This window comes from Zeus faber (assembly GCF_960531495.2).
Source record: "Zeus faber genome assembly, chromosome: 8".
Taxonomy (NCBI): domain Eukaryota; kingdom Metazoa; phylum Chordata; class Actinopteri; order Zeiformes; family Zeidae; genus Zeus; species Zeus faber.
In genome coordinates this window covers 1,298,936-1,316,435 of record NC_137195.1, presented here as the reverse complement: position 1 = coordinate 1,316,435, position 17,500 = coordinate 1,298,936, and the positions used below count along the sequence as shown (strand labels likewise).

Here is a 17,500-nt window from a genome sequence, read left to right as displayed (position 1 = left end):
GCAACACGGGGGCGGGTCGGTTAATTATTAATGACGTATAAATAAGGAACGTTCATCAATGTTCTATTTCTGGAGTTGAGCTGAGAAAGTTCCGCTTTGAATCGTTCAGCATTAATTATGTTATAAATAATAATATTTTTGTTGTTAAGCAGCAGACAGATCAGAATGTATACTATACTTCCATATGTTCTATATATATTCTAGCATAATGGTATAGAAATATAGCAATATAGAAGCATGTTGGGTTACGTTTTATAGAATACAAGTTATATAACTATAAAAACTTTATATATTCATGCAGGAAAACTATATACAGTATATATATATATATATACACCAAACGAATAACCTCTAACCAAAAGACTAAACTAACCATCTCTAACCAAAAGACTAAACTAACCATCTCTAACCAAAAGACTAAACTAACCATCTCTAACCTAATCACTAACCTACGATCTCTATCCGTTTAAACCTTAACATAAACAGAAAATGGACCTGATTTAAATGGGCACTGTTTACACAGCGTGTTGCAGCCGCACACTGGGAATGGGACCTGAACTGGGAACACAGAATGACCACCGTAGTCTACCCCACAGAACATCCGGTACTTTTAGCACAAATCAGTTATTGTTCTGTTATTTTCTTATTTACAAGACATTTTTAAGGAGGTAATGAAATCAGTCAGAATCTGGAGATCCCATATCAACGATCTCCATCTGGTGAGGACCTTCTGCACATGGCTGCCTCAGTATGTGGACACGTCTAACGCATTTTCTTTAATTCTCACTGTTGTAATGAGGTTGGTAGGAGGTTGCAGGGAATTCCGTCTGTTGTTTTTATTCTGAGATGTTGTTGGTTCCCATGGCTGGTCCTGGGAGTAGCTGTCCCACCGCGGGGCCTCACTGGGTTTTACTCGGAATTCATCCATGACCAGCGAGGAAGGTCCCATCAGTGTGTTTGATATAGTTGGTGGTTGGTATGGTGGTTTGAATCCTCCATGTTCCCGCAGGACCAAGATCCTGGAAGACTGTTGTGTGGCATATTCATCAGATTTTTTACAGATATGTTCTTGTTTTCTGTATCTTTCTTCAGCTAAAGGATAGATCTTGTTCTCCTCTGGTGGACCCGGTCAACTTGCTGAGAAGATGCTGGGCTGTTGGAAGGAGGACTTCCGGCTTGCGCTGGTTCTGGTGGTCGCTCTGGTTCTCCTGGGGTTCCAGCCTCTCGACGGCCAGACCTCTCAACACCACGGCTCCCAGCGTAAAACCAGAGGCCACCAGGAGCGCCAGCATCTCCAGAACATAACCCTGGCCGTCATCCTGCCCCAGAAAAACACAGATTACCCCTGGGCGTGGCCCCGAATAGGCCCCGCGTTGGAAAGGGCCATCTGGACAGTCAACTCCGACCCGGATCTTCTCCCAAACCACTACTTGGACTATGCCTTCAAGAACAGCGAGAACCCGCAGGGCATCTGTTCCGAGTCGGTCGCCTCGCTCATGGCGGTTGACCTGAAGTTTGCGTACGACCCGTGGGCCTTCATCGGGCCCGGCTGCTCCTACCCCTCCTCACCGGTGGGCCTCTTCACTACCCACTGGGATGTTCCCATGGTAACGGCAGGAGCGCCCGCGGTGGCCTTGGGCGACAGCGGGTTCCTCTCCATCACCAACACGGGTCCCACCCACAGGAAGTTGGGGAAGTTTGCCCTGCGGATCTTCGAGCACTTCGGCTGGCAGGACCACATGATGCTGCTGTTCAATGACATCAAAACGGACGACCGGCCCTGCTACTTCACCGTGGAGGGCCCCTTCACCATGCTGAGGAAGGCCAACATCACCATCATAGACCGCGTGTTCAACGAGGAGAAGCCGCCCATTAACTACTCCGAAATCCTGCTTGAGATCCAGCGCACCAGCCGGGGTGAGTTACCTTGTTTTGTCATGCGATCAAGTCAGTCTAACGATGCACAATAGTTTGGTTACTGTTGTATTACCCACCGATGTCATGTAAAATGAGCTCATCACAGTGGATGATGAACAGCTGCGTGTCATCGCCAAGATGTGAAAATGCTGCAGGTGTGAAGAAACACTCGCGACTCAGGCAACAACAGAACGGCAACAATACGTGACGAGCTGAAATGCAACGGGGAGGAAACAAGGTCAAGGGTTCTGTGACGTAAATAGGAGGGCTGAGAGCTGAGAGCTGCTCAGTGGAACCAGTAACAGTCTGCAGGAAAAAAAACAAGAGGAGGGTAAATGGAAACGCATTCAGCCGCAGGAAGTCGCTGCACTGAGCTTATCAGCAACAAAACAACTTACACATTATGCAGCATCCAGGGAAACAAAGTACAAAGTTCTGCAGCGTAGTTCCATCTGAACACTATGGCTCACAGGAACCTCACTCTGACCTTCCTACAGAGGCTGGACCCTAAACCACCTCTGCAGCTTTAAAAGACCAAAACGTCTGTTTTGTGCCCCATTAAATGATGGATACTTGGGTTTTAAATGTAAATATTGAAAGGAGAAGTTATTTGATCCGTATCAGCAGTAGCAAACAGATATTTATCATTAGCACCATTGTCACGAGACTCGTCCGAAGCTGCAGCCGGCAGCTCAAACAGCTTCTCCAGCTCCAGTCCAACTCCAGTCCAGCTCCAGTTCCCTCCAGTCCAGCTCCATTCCAGCTCCAGTCCAGCTCCAGTCCCCTCCAGTCCAGCTCCAGTCCAGCTCCAGTCCAGCTCCAGTCCAGCTCCATTCCAGCTCCAGTCCAATTCCCGTCCAGCTCCAGTCCAGCTCCAGTCCAGCTCCAGTCCAGCTCCATTCCAGCTCCAGTCCAGCTCCAGTCCAGCTCCAGTCCAGCTCCATTCCAGCTCCAGTCCAGCTCCATTCCAGCTCCAGTCCAGCTCCAGTCCAGCTCCAGTCCAGCTCCATTCCAGCTCCAGTCCAGCTCCATTCCAGCTCCAGTCCAGCTCCAGTCCAGCTCCAGTCCAGCTCCCGTCCAGCCTTCTCTGATGAAAACCTGTGATTTAGATTTTTCAGACTAACTGACAAAACACAGGACGGAGGTTCGGTTCGCTTCCGATTTGCTGACGTAGAGAATAAATAATTTTGTTTGGCCGAACACATGAGGTTCAACCACAGAATCAATTTTCTCAGTTTCGTCGTTAGCGCAGGAACTAACAGTGTGTGTCCTTCAAACCTTCTTGTCCTTGTTAGGAAATGTGTTTAAAACAGGACTTGCACCATTCTGAAGGGGCTATTTATCTTCCCTGACCGACATATTGATCAGTTGATTGATTGGTTAGTTGATTTATGGATGGTTTTATTGACTCTGGTTGCCAATTCAAACAAGGCAATCAAAATAATCAAAAAAATCCAAGGCTTGCTCGTACAGTTCTCTGTTGCAAAAGAGGAAGTCATCAGGGAGCTCCGTGGACGCTAACAGCCACGACGAGGCCAAAGGCTACAAAGGCAAATATTTGTGAGAATGAGATAATGTGTTTTTTGACTTATTGGGCAATAAATATCATGTAGAACAGCGTTGGAGTGAGGGGGGAGGCAGGGGGACGTTGAGCTCCCCTCAAAGCAAAACAAGCTGATGAAACATTCTCTTACTAATAATATTTCCACTCCTACAATGGAAGCTACAACTTGCGCTGTGTTGTTTATTAAAGTCCAGATTGACAGGTGGCTTGAGAAAGAAAGAAGAAGAAACAGTCTTTTTTCATCACGCAACACACCACACTACAACACATGCTTGCACACACACACACACGCTTTGATGGTGCTGGTGAAACGGTTCCTCTGCATTGAACCATCCTGGCTTGTCCTTCCTCCGGGGCCACAGCCAGGAGCAGTGGGCAGCGTACGTGGAGGCGCCGGGGGACCAGGTGATAAGTGTCCATCGCTGGTCAGACCATGATGGGTGCATGTTTTTGGTGGGGGTCCTTACTGACGTGAGGTGGAGGAAACCCCATGTGAGCACGGGGAGAACATGCAAACTCCACCCAGAAAGGCTCCTGTTTGGGAGATAACCCACCGGAGCACGGTGCCAACAGCGCCCTAGGCGGGAATTGAACCCAGGACCTTCTTGCTGTGAGGCAGCAGTGCAATGCACTGCACCACCGTGCCACAAACCGTGCCACACACCGTGCCATGCCTCTTGATTTGACCAATGGCGACGCCCCGCCCCCTCTGCCTTTGAGCCAATCACGGTGCACAGGAAGAAGAAAAAATCATCGCGTGTTTGGTCTTTTATTTACAAATTTCTAAAAGTGCAAACATGCATGATGGCACCGTGCATGGATTACTACGTTTGTCTGTTTGTGACCACGCCCGGGTGCGGCTCTGACTGCGCGGAGGACGACTTTTTAGAAGGATTTTAACATGTTTGCAGATCGTGTTTCAGTTCAAGGTTTCTGTGAAAGAAAGTTTACATCTTACATTTTGCAAATACTTGCAAAAGTCCCATTTTGATATACATATATACATATATAAACTGTATATACTGTATGCATACAGACATATATACAGTGTACAGTATACAGTATATACTGTATATATACATTATATATACATTATATACTTTATATACTGTATACTGTATATATATATATTATATATATATATATATATATATATATATATATATATATATATATATATATATGTTGCTGTTGCTGCATATTTGAATAAATTTGATTATTTTAAGCTTCCAAAGATCCAATCTTGAGCAAACATATTTTTGATGTATTTTGATATTGAAATGATGCGCAAATCTAATCTTTGTACTCTGTGTAAATGCAATGTTCTTCTTATCATCATTATCTTCTCAGCCTACGTCACTGACACACACACCAGGCCGTCCAGGTGTGTGTTATTGTTCTGGCCATCAGGTTGCTGTGGTGACGGTGCAGACACTGTGATGGGAGGTGAGCGGGGTCGCAGACACTGTTCTGCGATGGCTTATCGCTCGGGCATCTCATGGTGTGGCCCCGCCCCGGCAGCCTCCCTCGTTATCCCCGGCATTAGCGCTCGATCCCTGCCCCGGGGCGGCGGGTCAGCGGCAGAACCCAGCGCACCGTCAGCCCCATCAGCTCCGTCAGCTCCTCCAGGCGGACTCCACGGAGCTCTGGAAAGTCCTGCTCGGCGATGATGCTGCAGCTTTCAGGGATGAATGGTTGATGTGCCGAGTCAAAGCATGTCTGGAAAATGTATCAGAGAAAACGTGGAATGTGGAGCTGCTCCTTCGTGGAGCTTCTCAGGTCCAATGCTTCCAAAACCACGTTAGGAAAGTTGTGTTTAGGATCAGATCGGATCAGATGAATCCCTGGAGGGAAGTGCAGGCATTACAGCAGAAAACAGAGCAGTCGAGAAAGAGAAATACATTTAAATGAGATAAGAAACAACACGTCCTGTATGTACACATCTACCAACACAAAGTCAGCGTGAAGTACTAAGTAGCACCATGCTGACTGGTAGTACTCTGCTAACTAGACCCAACACGGCAGGTGGCAGTACAAATGACAGTGTTGCAGTATCACTAATAAAAGCGGTGTACAGTACTACCAGTACTACCAGTAGTAACAGTACAAACCGTAGTAACAGTACTGGCAGTAGTAACAGTAGTAACAGTAGTAGGGGGATGGTGGCTCAGGCGGTAGAGCTGGTGGTCTAGTCATCTAAAGGTTGCTGGTTGGATCCCAGGCTCCTCCTGCTAGCAGGCTGTAGTGTCCTTGAGCAAGACAATTAACCCCTCATTGCTCCTGATGGCTGCGTCAGTCGGTGTTTGAACAATTGTAAGTCGCTTTGGATAAAAGCGTCTGATAAATGACTAAATGTAAATGTAAATGTAGTCACAATAGTTTAAATAGTTTTTGTAGTCACAAAGGTCATGGTAGTCATAGTAGTCACAATACTCACAGTAGTCACAGTAGCAACAGGAGTAACAGTAGTCACAGTAGTCACAATAGTCACAGTAGTAACAGTAGTAACAGTAGTAAAGTAGTCACAGTAGTCACAGTAGTTACAGTACTCACAGTAGTAACATGAGTAACAGTAGTCACAATAGTCACAGTAGTAACAATAGTCACAGTTTTTACAATAGTAACAGTAGTAACAGTAGTAAAAGTAGTAACAGTTGTCACAGTAGTCAAAATAGTAACAGTAGTAACAGTAGTAATAATAGTAACAGTAGTCACAATAGCCACAATAGTCACAGTAGTCACAATAGTAACAGTAGTAACAGTAGTAAAAGTAGTTATAGTAGATTCACAGGAGTCAAAGTAGTCACCGTAGTCATAGTAGTCATAGTAACAATAGTAACAGTAGTCACAATAGTCACAGTAGTAACATTGATAACAGTAGTAACAGTAGTCACAGTATTAACAGTAATAACAGTATTAATATTAGCAACAGTAGTCACGATAGTCATAGTAGTCACAATAGTAACAGAAGCAACAGTAGAAATGGTAGTAACATTAGTCACAATAGTCATAGTCGTAGTAACAGTAGTTACAGTACTAACAGTAATCACAGTAGTAACAGTAGTAACAGTAGTCACATTAGTCACAGTAGTAACAGTATTAACAGTGGTAACAGTAGTAACAGTATTAACAGTGGTAACAGTAGTCACGGTAGTCACAGTAGTAAAGGTAGTCATGGTAGTCATGGTAGAAATGGTAGTAACGGTAGTCACACTAGTCACGGTAGTCACGGTGGAAATGGTAGTAACGGTAGTCACAGTAGTCACAGTAGTCACTGTAGTCCTGGAAGTCACGGTAGTCACAGTTGGAACGGTAGTCACAGTAGTCATGGTGGAAATGGTAGTAACAGTAGTCACATAGTCACTGTAGTCATGGTAGTCACGGTAGTCACAGTTGGAACGGTAGTCACAGTAGTCATGGTGGAAATGGTAGTAACAGTAGTCACATAGTCACTGTAGTCATGGTAGTCACGGTAGTCACAGTTGGAACGGTAGTCACAGTAGTCATGGTGGAAATGGTAGTAACAGTAGTCACATAGTCACTGTAGTCATGGTAGTCACGGTAGTCACAGTTGGAACGGTTGTCACGGTACAAATGGTAGTAATGGTAATCACAGTAATCACTGTAGTCACGGTAGTCACGGTAGTAACGGTAGCAACGGTAGTCACGGTACAAATGGTAGTAACGTTAGTAACAGTAGTCACAGTAGTAACAGTAGTCATAGTAGTAACAATAGTAACAGTAGTAACAGTAGTAACAATAGTAACAGTAGTAACAGTGGTCACAGTAGTAAAAGTAGTAACAGTAGTAACACAAGTCACAGTAGTAAAAGTAGTAAAGGTAGTCACAATAGCCACAGTAGTCACAGTATTCACAGGAGTCACAATAGTAACAGTAGTAAGAGTAGTCACAGTAGTCACAGTGGTAACAATAGTAACAGTAGTAACCGTAGTAAAAGTCATAGTAGTCTGGGTATATATGATGTGATATATGTTCTGGGTGGTGTACTAATGGCCGTCCAGTGAAGCCCATGCAGCGGGAGTCTGTTTGTCCTGTAATGACTAACTAGTGAACAGCACAAACAATCAGACCAGCCTCCAAGTACCCCGCCGGTTCCCAGACGGGGTACATGGGTATTTATTAACGGAGGTGGGGCGGCGTGCTCCTTATAAGGCGGCTGCTCGCACTATCAGATCTGGAGGCATTTCCTGACAAACAGCGGGCGTGGGCTCAGCGGCGCTGCACCCGGCGACGCGCCCGGCGACGCTCTGCATCACAGCGCTTAGCCTGGAGCTTCCAGAGCTACGTACCAGGAGAGGAGGCAGAGCTGCAACACTAGTACTATGCTCATATCTGATGTTACTACTGGAGTACACCATCGCATGACGTCACCTCCTGTGACAGAATACACTCTGTGACGCACAAACGACCGGAAAGATTTTACTACTTGACTGAAAGTCACAACTTCCTGGAGGGAAAGTGATTACTACTTAATACCTCCATAGTGTACTGCAGTACATTGTACTCCATACTGAAGCACTCCATAGTACACACACACACACACACACACACACACACACACACACACACACACACACACACACACACACACACACACACACACACACACACACACACACATACACACACACACTCTCACACACACACACACACACACACACACATACACTTACACACACACACACACACACACACACACACACACACACACACACACACACACACACACACACACACACACACACACACACACACACACATACACACACACATACACACACACACACACATACACACACACATACACACACACATACACACACACACTCTCACACACACACACACATACACACACACACACACACACACATACACACACACACACACACATACACACACACACACACACAGTGACCTTTCCTCCAGGTTTCTTCAGAAACAGGAAGTGTGTGTTAAAACATCTCTTGTGTCGTTCAGCGCCTCCACCTCCACCTCCACCTCCACCTCCACCCCAGGACATAAATATTCCTTCCATCATCCCCCGCAGCACACACTGTCATGAGGCCTGCACAGAATGTGCACCTCCTCCACCCAAGGAAACCTCACCCTCCACCCAGCTCCTCCTCCTCCAGCAGCCCACTCCACACGCAGGAGTGGGCTGCCTCTTCCTGTGGTTGAGCATTGACCTCATGACTGCTCCCAGCACTGGAGGTGTCATTCCAACCCCACACCGACAGTGGGTTCTGGGTGTCTGTGTACTGGACAGGACACGGGTTCAGTTATTTATTCTGCAGATTGAGCTAACAGATGAGCATTAGCGCCCACTGAGCGGTGAGCCTCCACTCACGGAGGAAGGGGTTTGGAGTCAGAGATCAGCTTTGCCCAGTTTCCCAACATTGTGAAGGGAGTTCCAGGTCTCCTTCAATGTTTCACTAAAAAGTACCCACAATGCACCTTAAAGGGGAGTGAAGAAATTATTAAATCAGAAGTTCCAGAAGGTCAGAAGGTCCTGAATCTCCGAAGTCCAGAAGGTCCAGAAAATCACAAGTTCCAGAAGTTTGAAAGGTCCAGAAGATCAGAAGGTCCAGAAGGTCAGAAGCTCAGAAGGTCCAGAAGTTTGGAAGGTCCAGAAGATCAGAAGGTCCAGAAGCTCAGATTGTCCGGAAGCTCAGAAGGTCCAGAAGGTCAGAAGGTCCAGAAGGTCAGAAGGTCAGAAGGTCCAGAAGGTCAGACCGTTAAAGTATCGCTTTATTGACTCTCACGCACGTCTCAGAGTGATCACCAACAGCTTCATTATCTCGGGCTCAGTAGCAGTTTGGGTAGCTCTTCGTGGCTAAATGCTAAGCTAAGAAGAAGTGGGATCAAGACCATCCAGTGTCTACCTCCACCCCAACATCCGCATCCACCTCCACCTCCATCCCCACCTCTGCTGCTCTTCATTGATGTCTTTCATCTCTGTGTCAGTTTGCCTCCACCCTGATCCTTCCTGTCAGAACAAACCACCTGTGTCTGTGTTTTATATCATCCATCTGGCCTTTAGACGGCACAACATCCACCCATCTGCACAACATCCACCCATCTGCACAACATCCATCCATCCATCCATCCGCAGGACACCATTAAACAGAGGAACCATTAAATGGCTGCCCCTCCCCCACGTTTCATCCTCATGAGGTTATTTTATTGAACGCTCCTCCAGCTCCTTTGAGGGTGAAGGGTGGAGTCATTTCAACTGACCTGAGTGATCGTCTTGTTAATCAGTGCAGTAATCAGTCAAGGTCTTTCGGGTGGAGACACAAGGGACCTTCGGTATCTGAGACGAAAACCTTGACTTCAGCAACACTTTACCACAGCACGTGTTCTATACACGTCGCCCAGAAGAGTGCAGCGAAATGTTCCCGTTCACTCGTTCATCCACCAGATGAACCAGTGAATCCATCCATCCATCCATCCCCCCTCCATCCATCCCTCCATCCATCCATCCCTCCATCCCTCCATCCATCCATCCATCCATCCATCCCTCCATCCCTCCATCCATCCCTCCATCCCTCCATCCATCCCTCCATCCCTCCCTCCATCCATCAGTAGAGCCTCCATCCATCAACACCTGCATTCAGAATCAGAGCTGAGTGATTTCTTCTCCGTCATCACTTCTGGAATAATTCAGAATAATTATTCTGTTTGTGTTTCTGTGCCGACGCCGAAAAACCACTTTGGTTTTCTCAGAACCAGAGGAGGAAGGGTGATGGAGGAGGAAGGCTGATGGAGGAGGAAGGCGATTCAGGCTGTGATCAAATCATTTCCCCGGGTTGAAACACAGGTTAATAGAAGCAGAAAGAATCTGTTTTATTGACGTGGTGAAGTCGTCGGCGGCAGCTGAGCCGCACATCCACCCGGTGTCACGTCACCATGCGACTGCAACTAATAAAGTTCAATTGAAGGCGCCGACGTCGACGGGATGGATCCGCGGCGGCGCCATCAGATCGTCACTTAGAGCCAAGGAAGAAAGATGGAGTTCAATAAGCGAGGCGGAGACGGAGGAGGCGTCGCTGAGCCACGACACCACCAGGAGAATGGAGACGTGAGGGGCGTGGCGACGCGCAGACCCCCCACCGGGAGGAGACGCAGCACACATCAATGCTTATTATTCACAGCAAGACGGCGTTTGGTGTTCACGCCGGGAGCTGGGTCGGACTCAACGGGCAAAAAGACCTTTAACCAATGGAAAAAACCCTTTTTCCCAGTTGAGGGGCAGAGGCAGCGATCAGTGGCCAAGATGGAGAAAATCAATATCAAATCCATACGTGTGCAGGCAGCAGCACACGGGTCCAGCTGAGTGCTGTTAGGGAGGTATTACAGTTCTCTGGATTCCGTACAAAGTATCACGACATCTCACTTTGGGATTTTGACGATGACTCAGAGACAAACCGTTGATTTATATAGTACAGGTTGATGATGTCACAAAGTGACAATCATCAACCTGTTCTTCAATTCTGGGTGAGTCTGTAAAGTTTGATCAGTATTTCCTGATACGAGTGCAGACGGGTGTCAATCAAGGTTTGGACGACAACACGTAGGAAACTCCTTCCATTGTGAAAGAGGATTATTCCATTCATTGTTCAACTCTACATCCTTACAGCGCTTGTTTTGGAGCCTCCCATATGCCACGCCATCTTTTGGCTATTTTTATGAATCTGGAACAATAACAAAAACAAACTTTGTGATTACGTTACGTAACAATAACTTGAGGAACTGCTACAAAATAATAAGTTGGTGTTCCAGAAACTTTTAGGCTTCAAAATCCGAGAATTATTGTCCGAACAATAAAAATAGCTGCTAATAGCTGCTAATAACTGCTAATAGCTGCTAATAACTGCTAATAGCTGCTAATAGCTGCTAATAGCTGCTAATAGCTGCTAATAACTGCTAATAACTAGTAATAGCTGCTAATAACTGCTAATAGCTGCTAATAGCTGCTAATAGCTGCTAATAGCTGCTAATAACTAGTAATAGCTGCTAATAGCTGCTAATAGCTGCTAATAGCTGCTAATAACTGCTAATAGCTGCTAATAGCTGCTAATAGCTGCTTGTGATTTTTCTAGGAATGAATGAGGAGGATGACGGGAGCTTGACGAGGCTTAATGAGCTCAAAGCTGAGGAAGGTAGTGGAACCTTTCTTAAGTCATATATCCACAGAGAACACTCCTGGTCTTCAACTCTACTTCAGCTCTACTTCCAGTCATGTTCAAGTCACAGGAGAATTTAAAAAGGTTGTGCAACCAAACACATTCAACTCCAGTTTCTGCATTTTCAGGCTCAATTATTTCATAACAAAGCAAATGAATGATGTGTTGAGTAAAAAGTGTTTTACAAGTGCTTACCTCACGGAGCCTCATCGCCCGCAGACAGCTCTACTTGTGGAAGCCCCCTGGCTCCCCAAAAGCCTCTGATGTCACGCCTCTGATGTCACTGCTCTGATGTCACACCTCTGATGTCACTCCTCTGATGTCACAACTCTGATGTCACGCCTCTGATGTCACGCCTCTGATGTCACTGCTCTGATGTCACACCTCTGATGTCACTCCTCTGATGTCACAACTCTGATGTCACGCCTCTGATGTCACTCCTCTGATGTCACTGCTCTGATGTCACTCCTCTGATGTCACTCCTCGCCGCGCGGCGTCTCCTGCTCCGTCACCATGGCTGCGGTGCGGACGGGCGACCATGCTGAACAAATTTTCCCGCAAGGCGGTGCTGCAGGCTCCTCCGCCCGCTCCATCCATCTGGGCGTGGTTAAAGATGAATTAATCCTGGAATCCTACAGAACATAAACAACATAACGAATAATAAATAATAAATAATAAATAATAAATAATTATCCATCATTAATCAATCAGGATGTATCTTCTGGAGCAACGCTCTGCAGTTAGTTCTTCATTTCAGGCTGGTCACCCTTTCCCCCTGGAGCTGGAGGCCAGAACCTGGAGGCAGAGCTCCCAGTGCCACCAGGAGCAGACTGCTGTGCTGCTCCTGCACTGGTCCTCGGTGGTTGTGGCCTCACTGTGTTGTTGTGACCCCTGACCCCTGACGTGACCTTGCTAACGAGCTTTGAGCGTCTGGGATTGCAGGTGATGCTCTGCTGCTGATAAGGCTGCAGCTGGACCTGGACCTGGATCTGGATCTGGACCTGGATCTGGATCTAGATCTGGACCTGTATCTGGATCTGGACCTTGACCTCCACGGATCAGGGCTATAAATCATATGCTTAAGAGTACACACACTAGTAGAAGTACACTGACTAACACCCTTCCTGACCAAGAGGCCTTGTGTTTAGACGCTCCCTGGATACCGCTTTGAGTACAGAGCTTGTCTGCTGCGAAATAACTTGCAATTAATAATAATAATAATTCATTATTATAATGATAATAATAATTTATAATAATTAGGGCGTGACACACAGAGGCCAGAGGGGGCGCCGGAGGTGAATAGCTCAATAAATGGCTCAGTCCTTCTTGATCCTTGAGACCTGGTCTGTGACAAAGGAGCTTCCCTCAGCACACAGGGCTTCAGAGCTGCTCACAACGACAGAATTCAACTGAAATACAGAGAATGAGTCTGAGCAGGAAATGCTAAGATTCCATTTGAATAATTGACTTTTCTGCTCAATTTAAACTATTGTTCAATCACAATTCAAGTTTGATGTAAAGCGATGACAAGCACATGTGTGGCCTCCACTGCTCTCTGGCTTGAGGTCAACCTGCTACTTTGGCTTTTACTGGAGACATTTTGTGTCGGGGTTCTTCTACTTTTCACTGCAATTAAAGGTCTGAGTACTTCCACCACGACCAGAGACAAGCTGTTGTTACCATGGTGACCATAACCACTTTCTGGTGGTCCAAGCTGTTGGAGTCCAGGAAGGAGCTGCAGGGCCGGGCTCCCCAACACTTCCTGGAGCTTCCTGGAGCTTCCTGGAGCTTCCTGGAGCTTCCTGGAGCTTCCTGGAGCTCCTTCCCTGCTTTGTGTCTGCGTGTGTTTGTTCATTGTGCTAAAGCTAATTGTGCAGGCCAATCAGCGAGCCCCGTGCGGCTCCAGGCCACTGAGGAAAACCTTGTTTCCTTCTTCTCACTCTGATTAGACACGAGAGAGAGAGATCATATGTTGTTCTTTACATCATATGTTGTTCTTTAGATGTTGTTCTTTAAATGTTGTTCTTTACATCATATGTAGTTCTTTAAGCCAAGTCACACTTTATTTATAGAGCGCATCTCATAGCAGGTCAACACAATGTGCTTTACAAAGAAATACAAAAAAGAAAGGGAGAACGTAGTTGTCAGCCGGTCATTACAATAGAATGCCCCTGAAACAACAGCAACAGCAACAACAACAAAAACAACAAAAAAAACAGCAGTTAAAGCAACTCCCAACCACAGCAGCAACAACAGCAGCAGCAGCCACAGAAACAGCAGCAGCAACATCAACATCAGCAGCAACAACAACAAAAACAACAGCAAAAACAACAACAGCAACGCACACGCAAAGACGTCACCGGGACCGGAAGTGGTCGCTCTCACCGGAAACGGAAATTTCAACTGTGTGCACCATCTCATCTTCATCCAGTCACCGTGCTTTGATTAGCGTCCGTAGGTTACGGGTCAAGTTTTCATTCAGACCTCGGGAGGGAGATACTTTTGAGTCCCTCTCTCTGAAAACACACCCTTCTTATGGTCCTCTCACTGTGATGTCACAACAGATACAACCACAACAGCAACAGGAACAAAAACCTCAGCAGCAACAATAGAAACAGCAACAACAACAACAACAACAACAACAATAACAACAACAACAACAACAGCAACAACATCAGCAGAAACCCAGACACACACACACACACACACGCACACACACACACGCACACGCACACACACACACACACACACACACACACACACACACACACACACACACACACACACACACACACACACACACACACACACACACAGTCAGTCATAGACTGTAGTGAACCGGCTTTTGAGACCATGTGTTGTTCTTCGTACGTTGTTCTTTGGACCACACGTTGTTATTTAGTCCTTGCACATGTTGAAGCAGCGTCGAGGTGTTTTCCATGTTGTGTGTCTTCACCTCCCTGAGTGGACCCTCATCCACGTGGCAGGGTCCGGCTGCCTTTCATTGTGCTGGACGCGCTGGAAGGCAGCGTGTTTGGCTGCGTTCTCTCAGTATAAACCTGCGTACACTATGTTATGTACGACAAAGGAATTCGATTGTATTTGAAGCCGCACAAACACCTTTCCGGAGACGGGGGCGGAACAATATTAAAACATCCATTTTCATGACGGCAATTTATTATGTTGAACTTCATTGACAACAAACTTCTAGTTTCAGTTACGTTTTTGATGTTTAAAACATAAATATGATGTAATGCGGGAGTGAAATAAATCTAAGGCTGATCTGTTTGGGGAGAACATCTGGTTTTAATAAAAACTCCCATTGGCTGGAAGCTCCGTATCTGCAGCCATCTGATGACACCCCCACCCCCGCCCCCACCCCCCAGAGTGGTGCAGCCAGCGGCTCCGGCGGAACCTGAGACGCCGGCTCAGGTTTTTCTACCTGGCTGTGCTTCCTGGCTCGGGTCGTACCCGTCTCCTCCCGGTGTCCACCGGTAGCGGAACGCTCGTGCTGGGCAGAGTGTAGCCCCCAAATACAAGACATGGAGGAATTAGTCGAGCACAGTTGTAGGCAAGGAAGTTAAAGTTGGTTTTAAGCTTCATTTTGAAAAGAAGTCCAACATGATCTGGTGGACTGGTCCAAGGCTGTGGTGCAGCTCCAGAAGAAGCCGCGAGACGGGAAGTTTGTCTTTCTTCCATTTCCACAAAGAGCTGGAGCTCTTAATGATGAGGAGCAGATTATTGGTGGTGTTTCACAGGTGGGTGATGGATGGAGGCTTTAGGATGCATTTTGTAGATAGCTTTGTGGGGGGTTTAAATCTCTCCTCCAGCAGGAAGTGGATTCTGTTCTGTGACGTTGTGATGCAGACGTTACTGCAGCATGAATCTGCAACGACTGACTCATCTAAAAGAAGGAGGAAGTTATTATTCATGTTTTGCCGATCTTGGAGGTTCCCCACCCTGCGCAGGGTGGGGAACCAGCAGAGGAACCAGCAGGATGATGCTGCAGAGGAACCAGCAGAGGAACCAGCAGAGGAACCGGCAGAGGAACCAGACTGGAAGATGTCAGTGTAGAGCAGAAAAAGCAAGCGTCTAATTTTCAAAACACAGCAAATGATGAAATGCAGCGCGAAATGCACTTCCAGGCAAACAGCTCAAATGTATTATAAAATGTATATTTCATTCATTTGGTGCAAAATTGGCCTTTTTCTATGCAAATAAGAAAAACGTCAGATTGACAAACGAAGCTAATAGCCACACCCAGGTAGGGTGGAGTGATTACGTCTGTAGGGACCTGGTGGTAATTGAAGTGCATTTAAAAGGGTTGCCACGCCCACACATTCCAATAATCTATATTTTGAGATTATTATTATAATTCTTATTATTTCAGGGCATCCTCTAGTGATGCCTTGAATGGGCAGCAGTTCGTGGTGGTTCTCAAAACACAAACACAAAGCAACTTGTTGAAACTTTAAATAATTGATTGTACAAAGCAGCTTTTACAAACCTTGGCTAAAACGGTTCCATTATTCCTCGAAATGCAAAAGATCAACTCAAAAAACGACTAAAGGTGAGAGAGAATAGTGGTCAAAACTGGCATTGAACCACAGATGGCATCGAACCTCCGGACCATAGACAGCTCTGCGGCCTCGGGTCCAGTGGCCTGGAACTTGGTAGAGCAAAAGATATGAAATCAACTGTCACTGTTTCTTAACTTTAATATTAAGATTCAGTGAAAACCACAATTTCATAAGTAAACATGTAAATATATTATATTCACATTTTATTCATGTGAGAAACGAACGGTGGGAAGAGTTTTATTATAGATTTACTCTTTAATAACTATTGAGGGGAGGCTGCGATGGGCTCAGGGGGGCTGCAGGCCCTGGCTCCTTCACGCTGCTATTAGCGACAAAAACTTCTTTGTGGATTTGCGCCTCTGTGTTTTCCTGGTGAGTTCTCTCGCCGCAGTCAATCAAAAGGATCCTTGAAATCAGCGACTTTCCTGCCCAGGTGACTTCATACTGGTTAAACTGGGAACGCCGGAGCCACCACACAGATCCGTGAAGAGCGCCACTGGACCGACCTGGTCCTCATCCACCCTCATCACAACAACATCTGTGCCACCTCCCCCTAAGGGGAGCAAGGTGGCTGAACATCATAATAATCCTCCTCCACTCCTCCACTCCCTCTCTCTCTCCTCCACCTCCCTTCCAACCTCCACCTCTCTCCTCCACCTCCCCCTCTCACTTACTCCTCTGCTCCTCTCCTCCTGTTGTCGTCCATGGCTTGTTGCCACGGTTTCACAGCACACTTCCTGTCCTGAGGTTATTAAACCCTGGAACAAAGGAGGTGAGTTGGCAGGAAGAGCCGTGACATCACAGCAGAGACTTCCTGTTCCCCTGCAGTAGGATGGAGAGTACTACTGCTAGAATGCTCTTCATTGCCATAGGCAGTCCTCGGCAATAGCGGTTGCCCGGTTGCCTCCTCAATGTTCTCCTGGTAACTCAGGGAAGGAAGTTTGGGATGTGGTCCACTGACCCTGTGCTTTATGTCCGTTCCCAGTGGTCTTCGCCTGCTGCTCCCCGGATGTCTTCCGGCAGTTGATGGTTAAATTCCGGCAGGCGGGGCTTCCCCCGGAGGACTACGTCTTCTTCTACATCGACGTCTTCGGGGCCAGTCTCAACAACAGCAGCCGGCAGCCGTGGGCACGTGGCGACGCCGACGACCCGGTGGCCCGCGACGCCTTCCAGGTTAGTTCATACCGGGAACACTGGGAACACTGGGGACACTGGGAACACTGGGGACACTG

The 17,500-nt window shown here is 46.8% G+C and overlaps 1 protein-coding gene across 1 annotated transcript in view; it reads left to right on the top strand.

The window, feature by feature from the left end:
* Positions 1–1,145: 1,145 nt before the first annotated feature.
* LOC307234145 (atrial natriuretic peptide receptor 1-like) overlaps positions 1,146–17,500 on the top strand; it is a gene marked incomplete at its 5' end in the record, with an annotated part of 47,491 nt that continues 31,136 nt past the window's right edge. Inside the window, 2 exons of the mRNA XM_080005748.1 lie at positions 1,146–1,917; positions 17,254–17,441. Of these exons, the coding sequence (XP_079861874.1) occupies positions 1,146–1,917; positions 17,254–17,441 (960 nt within the window). The remainder of the gene's footprint in view (positions 1,918–17,253; positions 17,442–17,500) is intronic.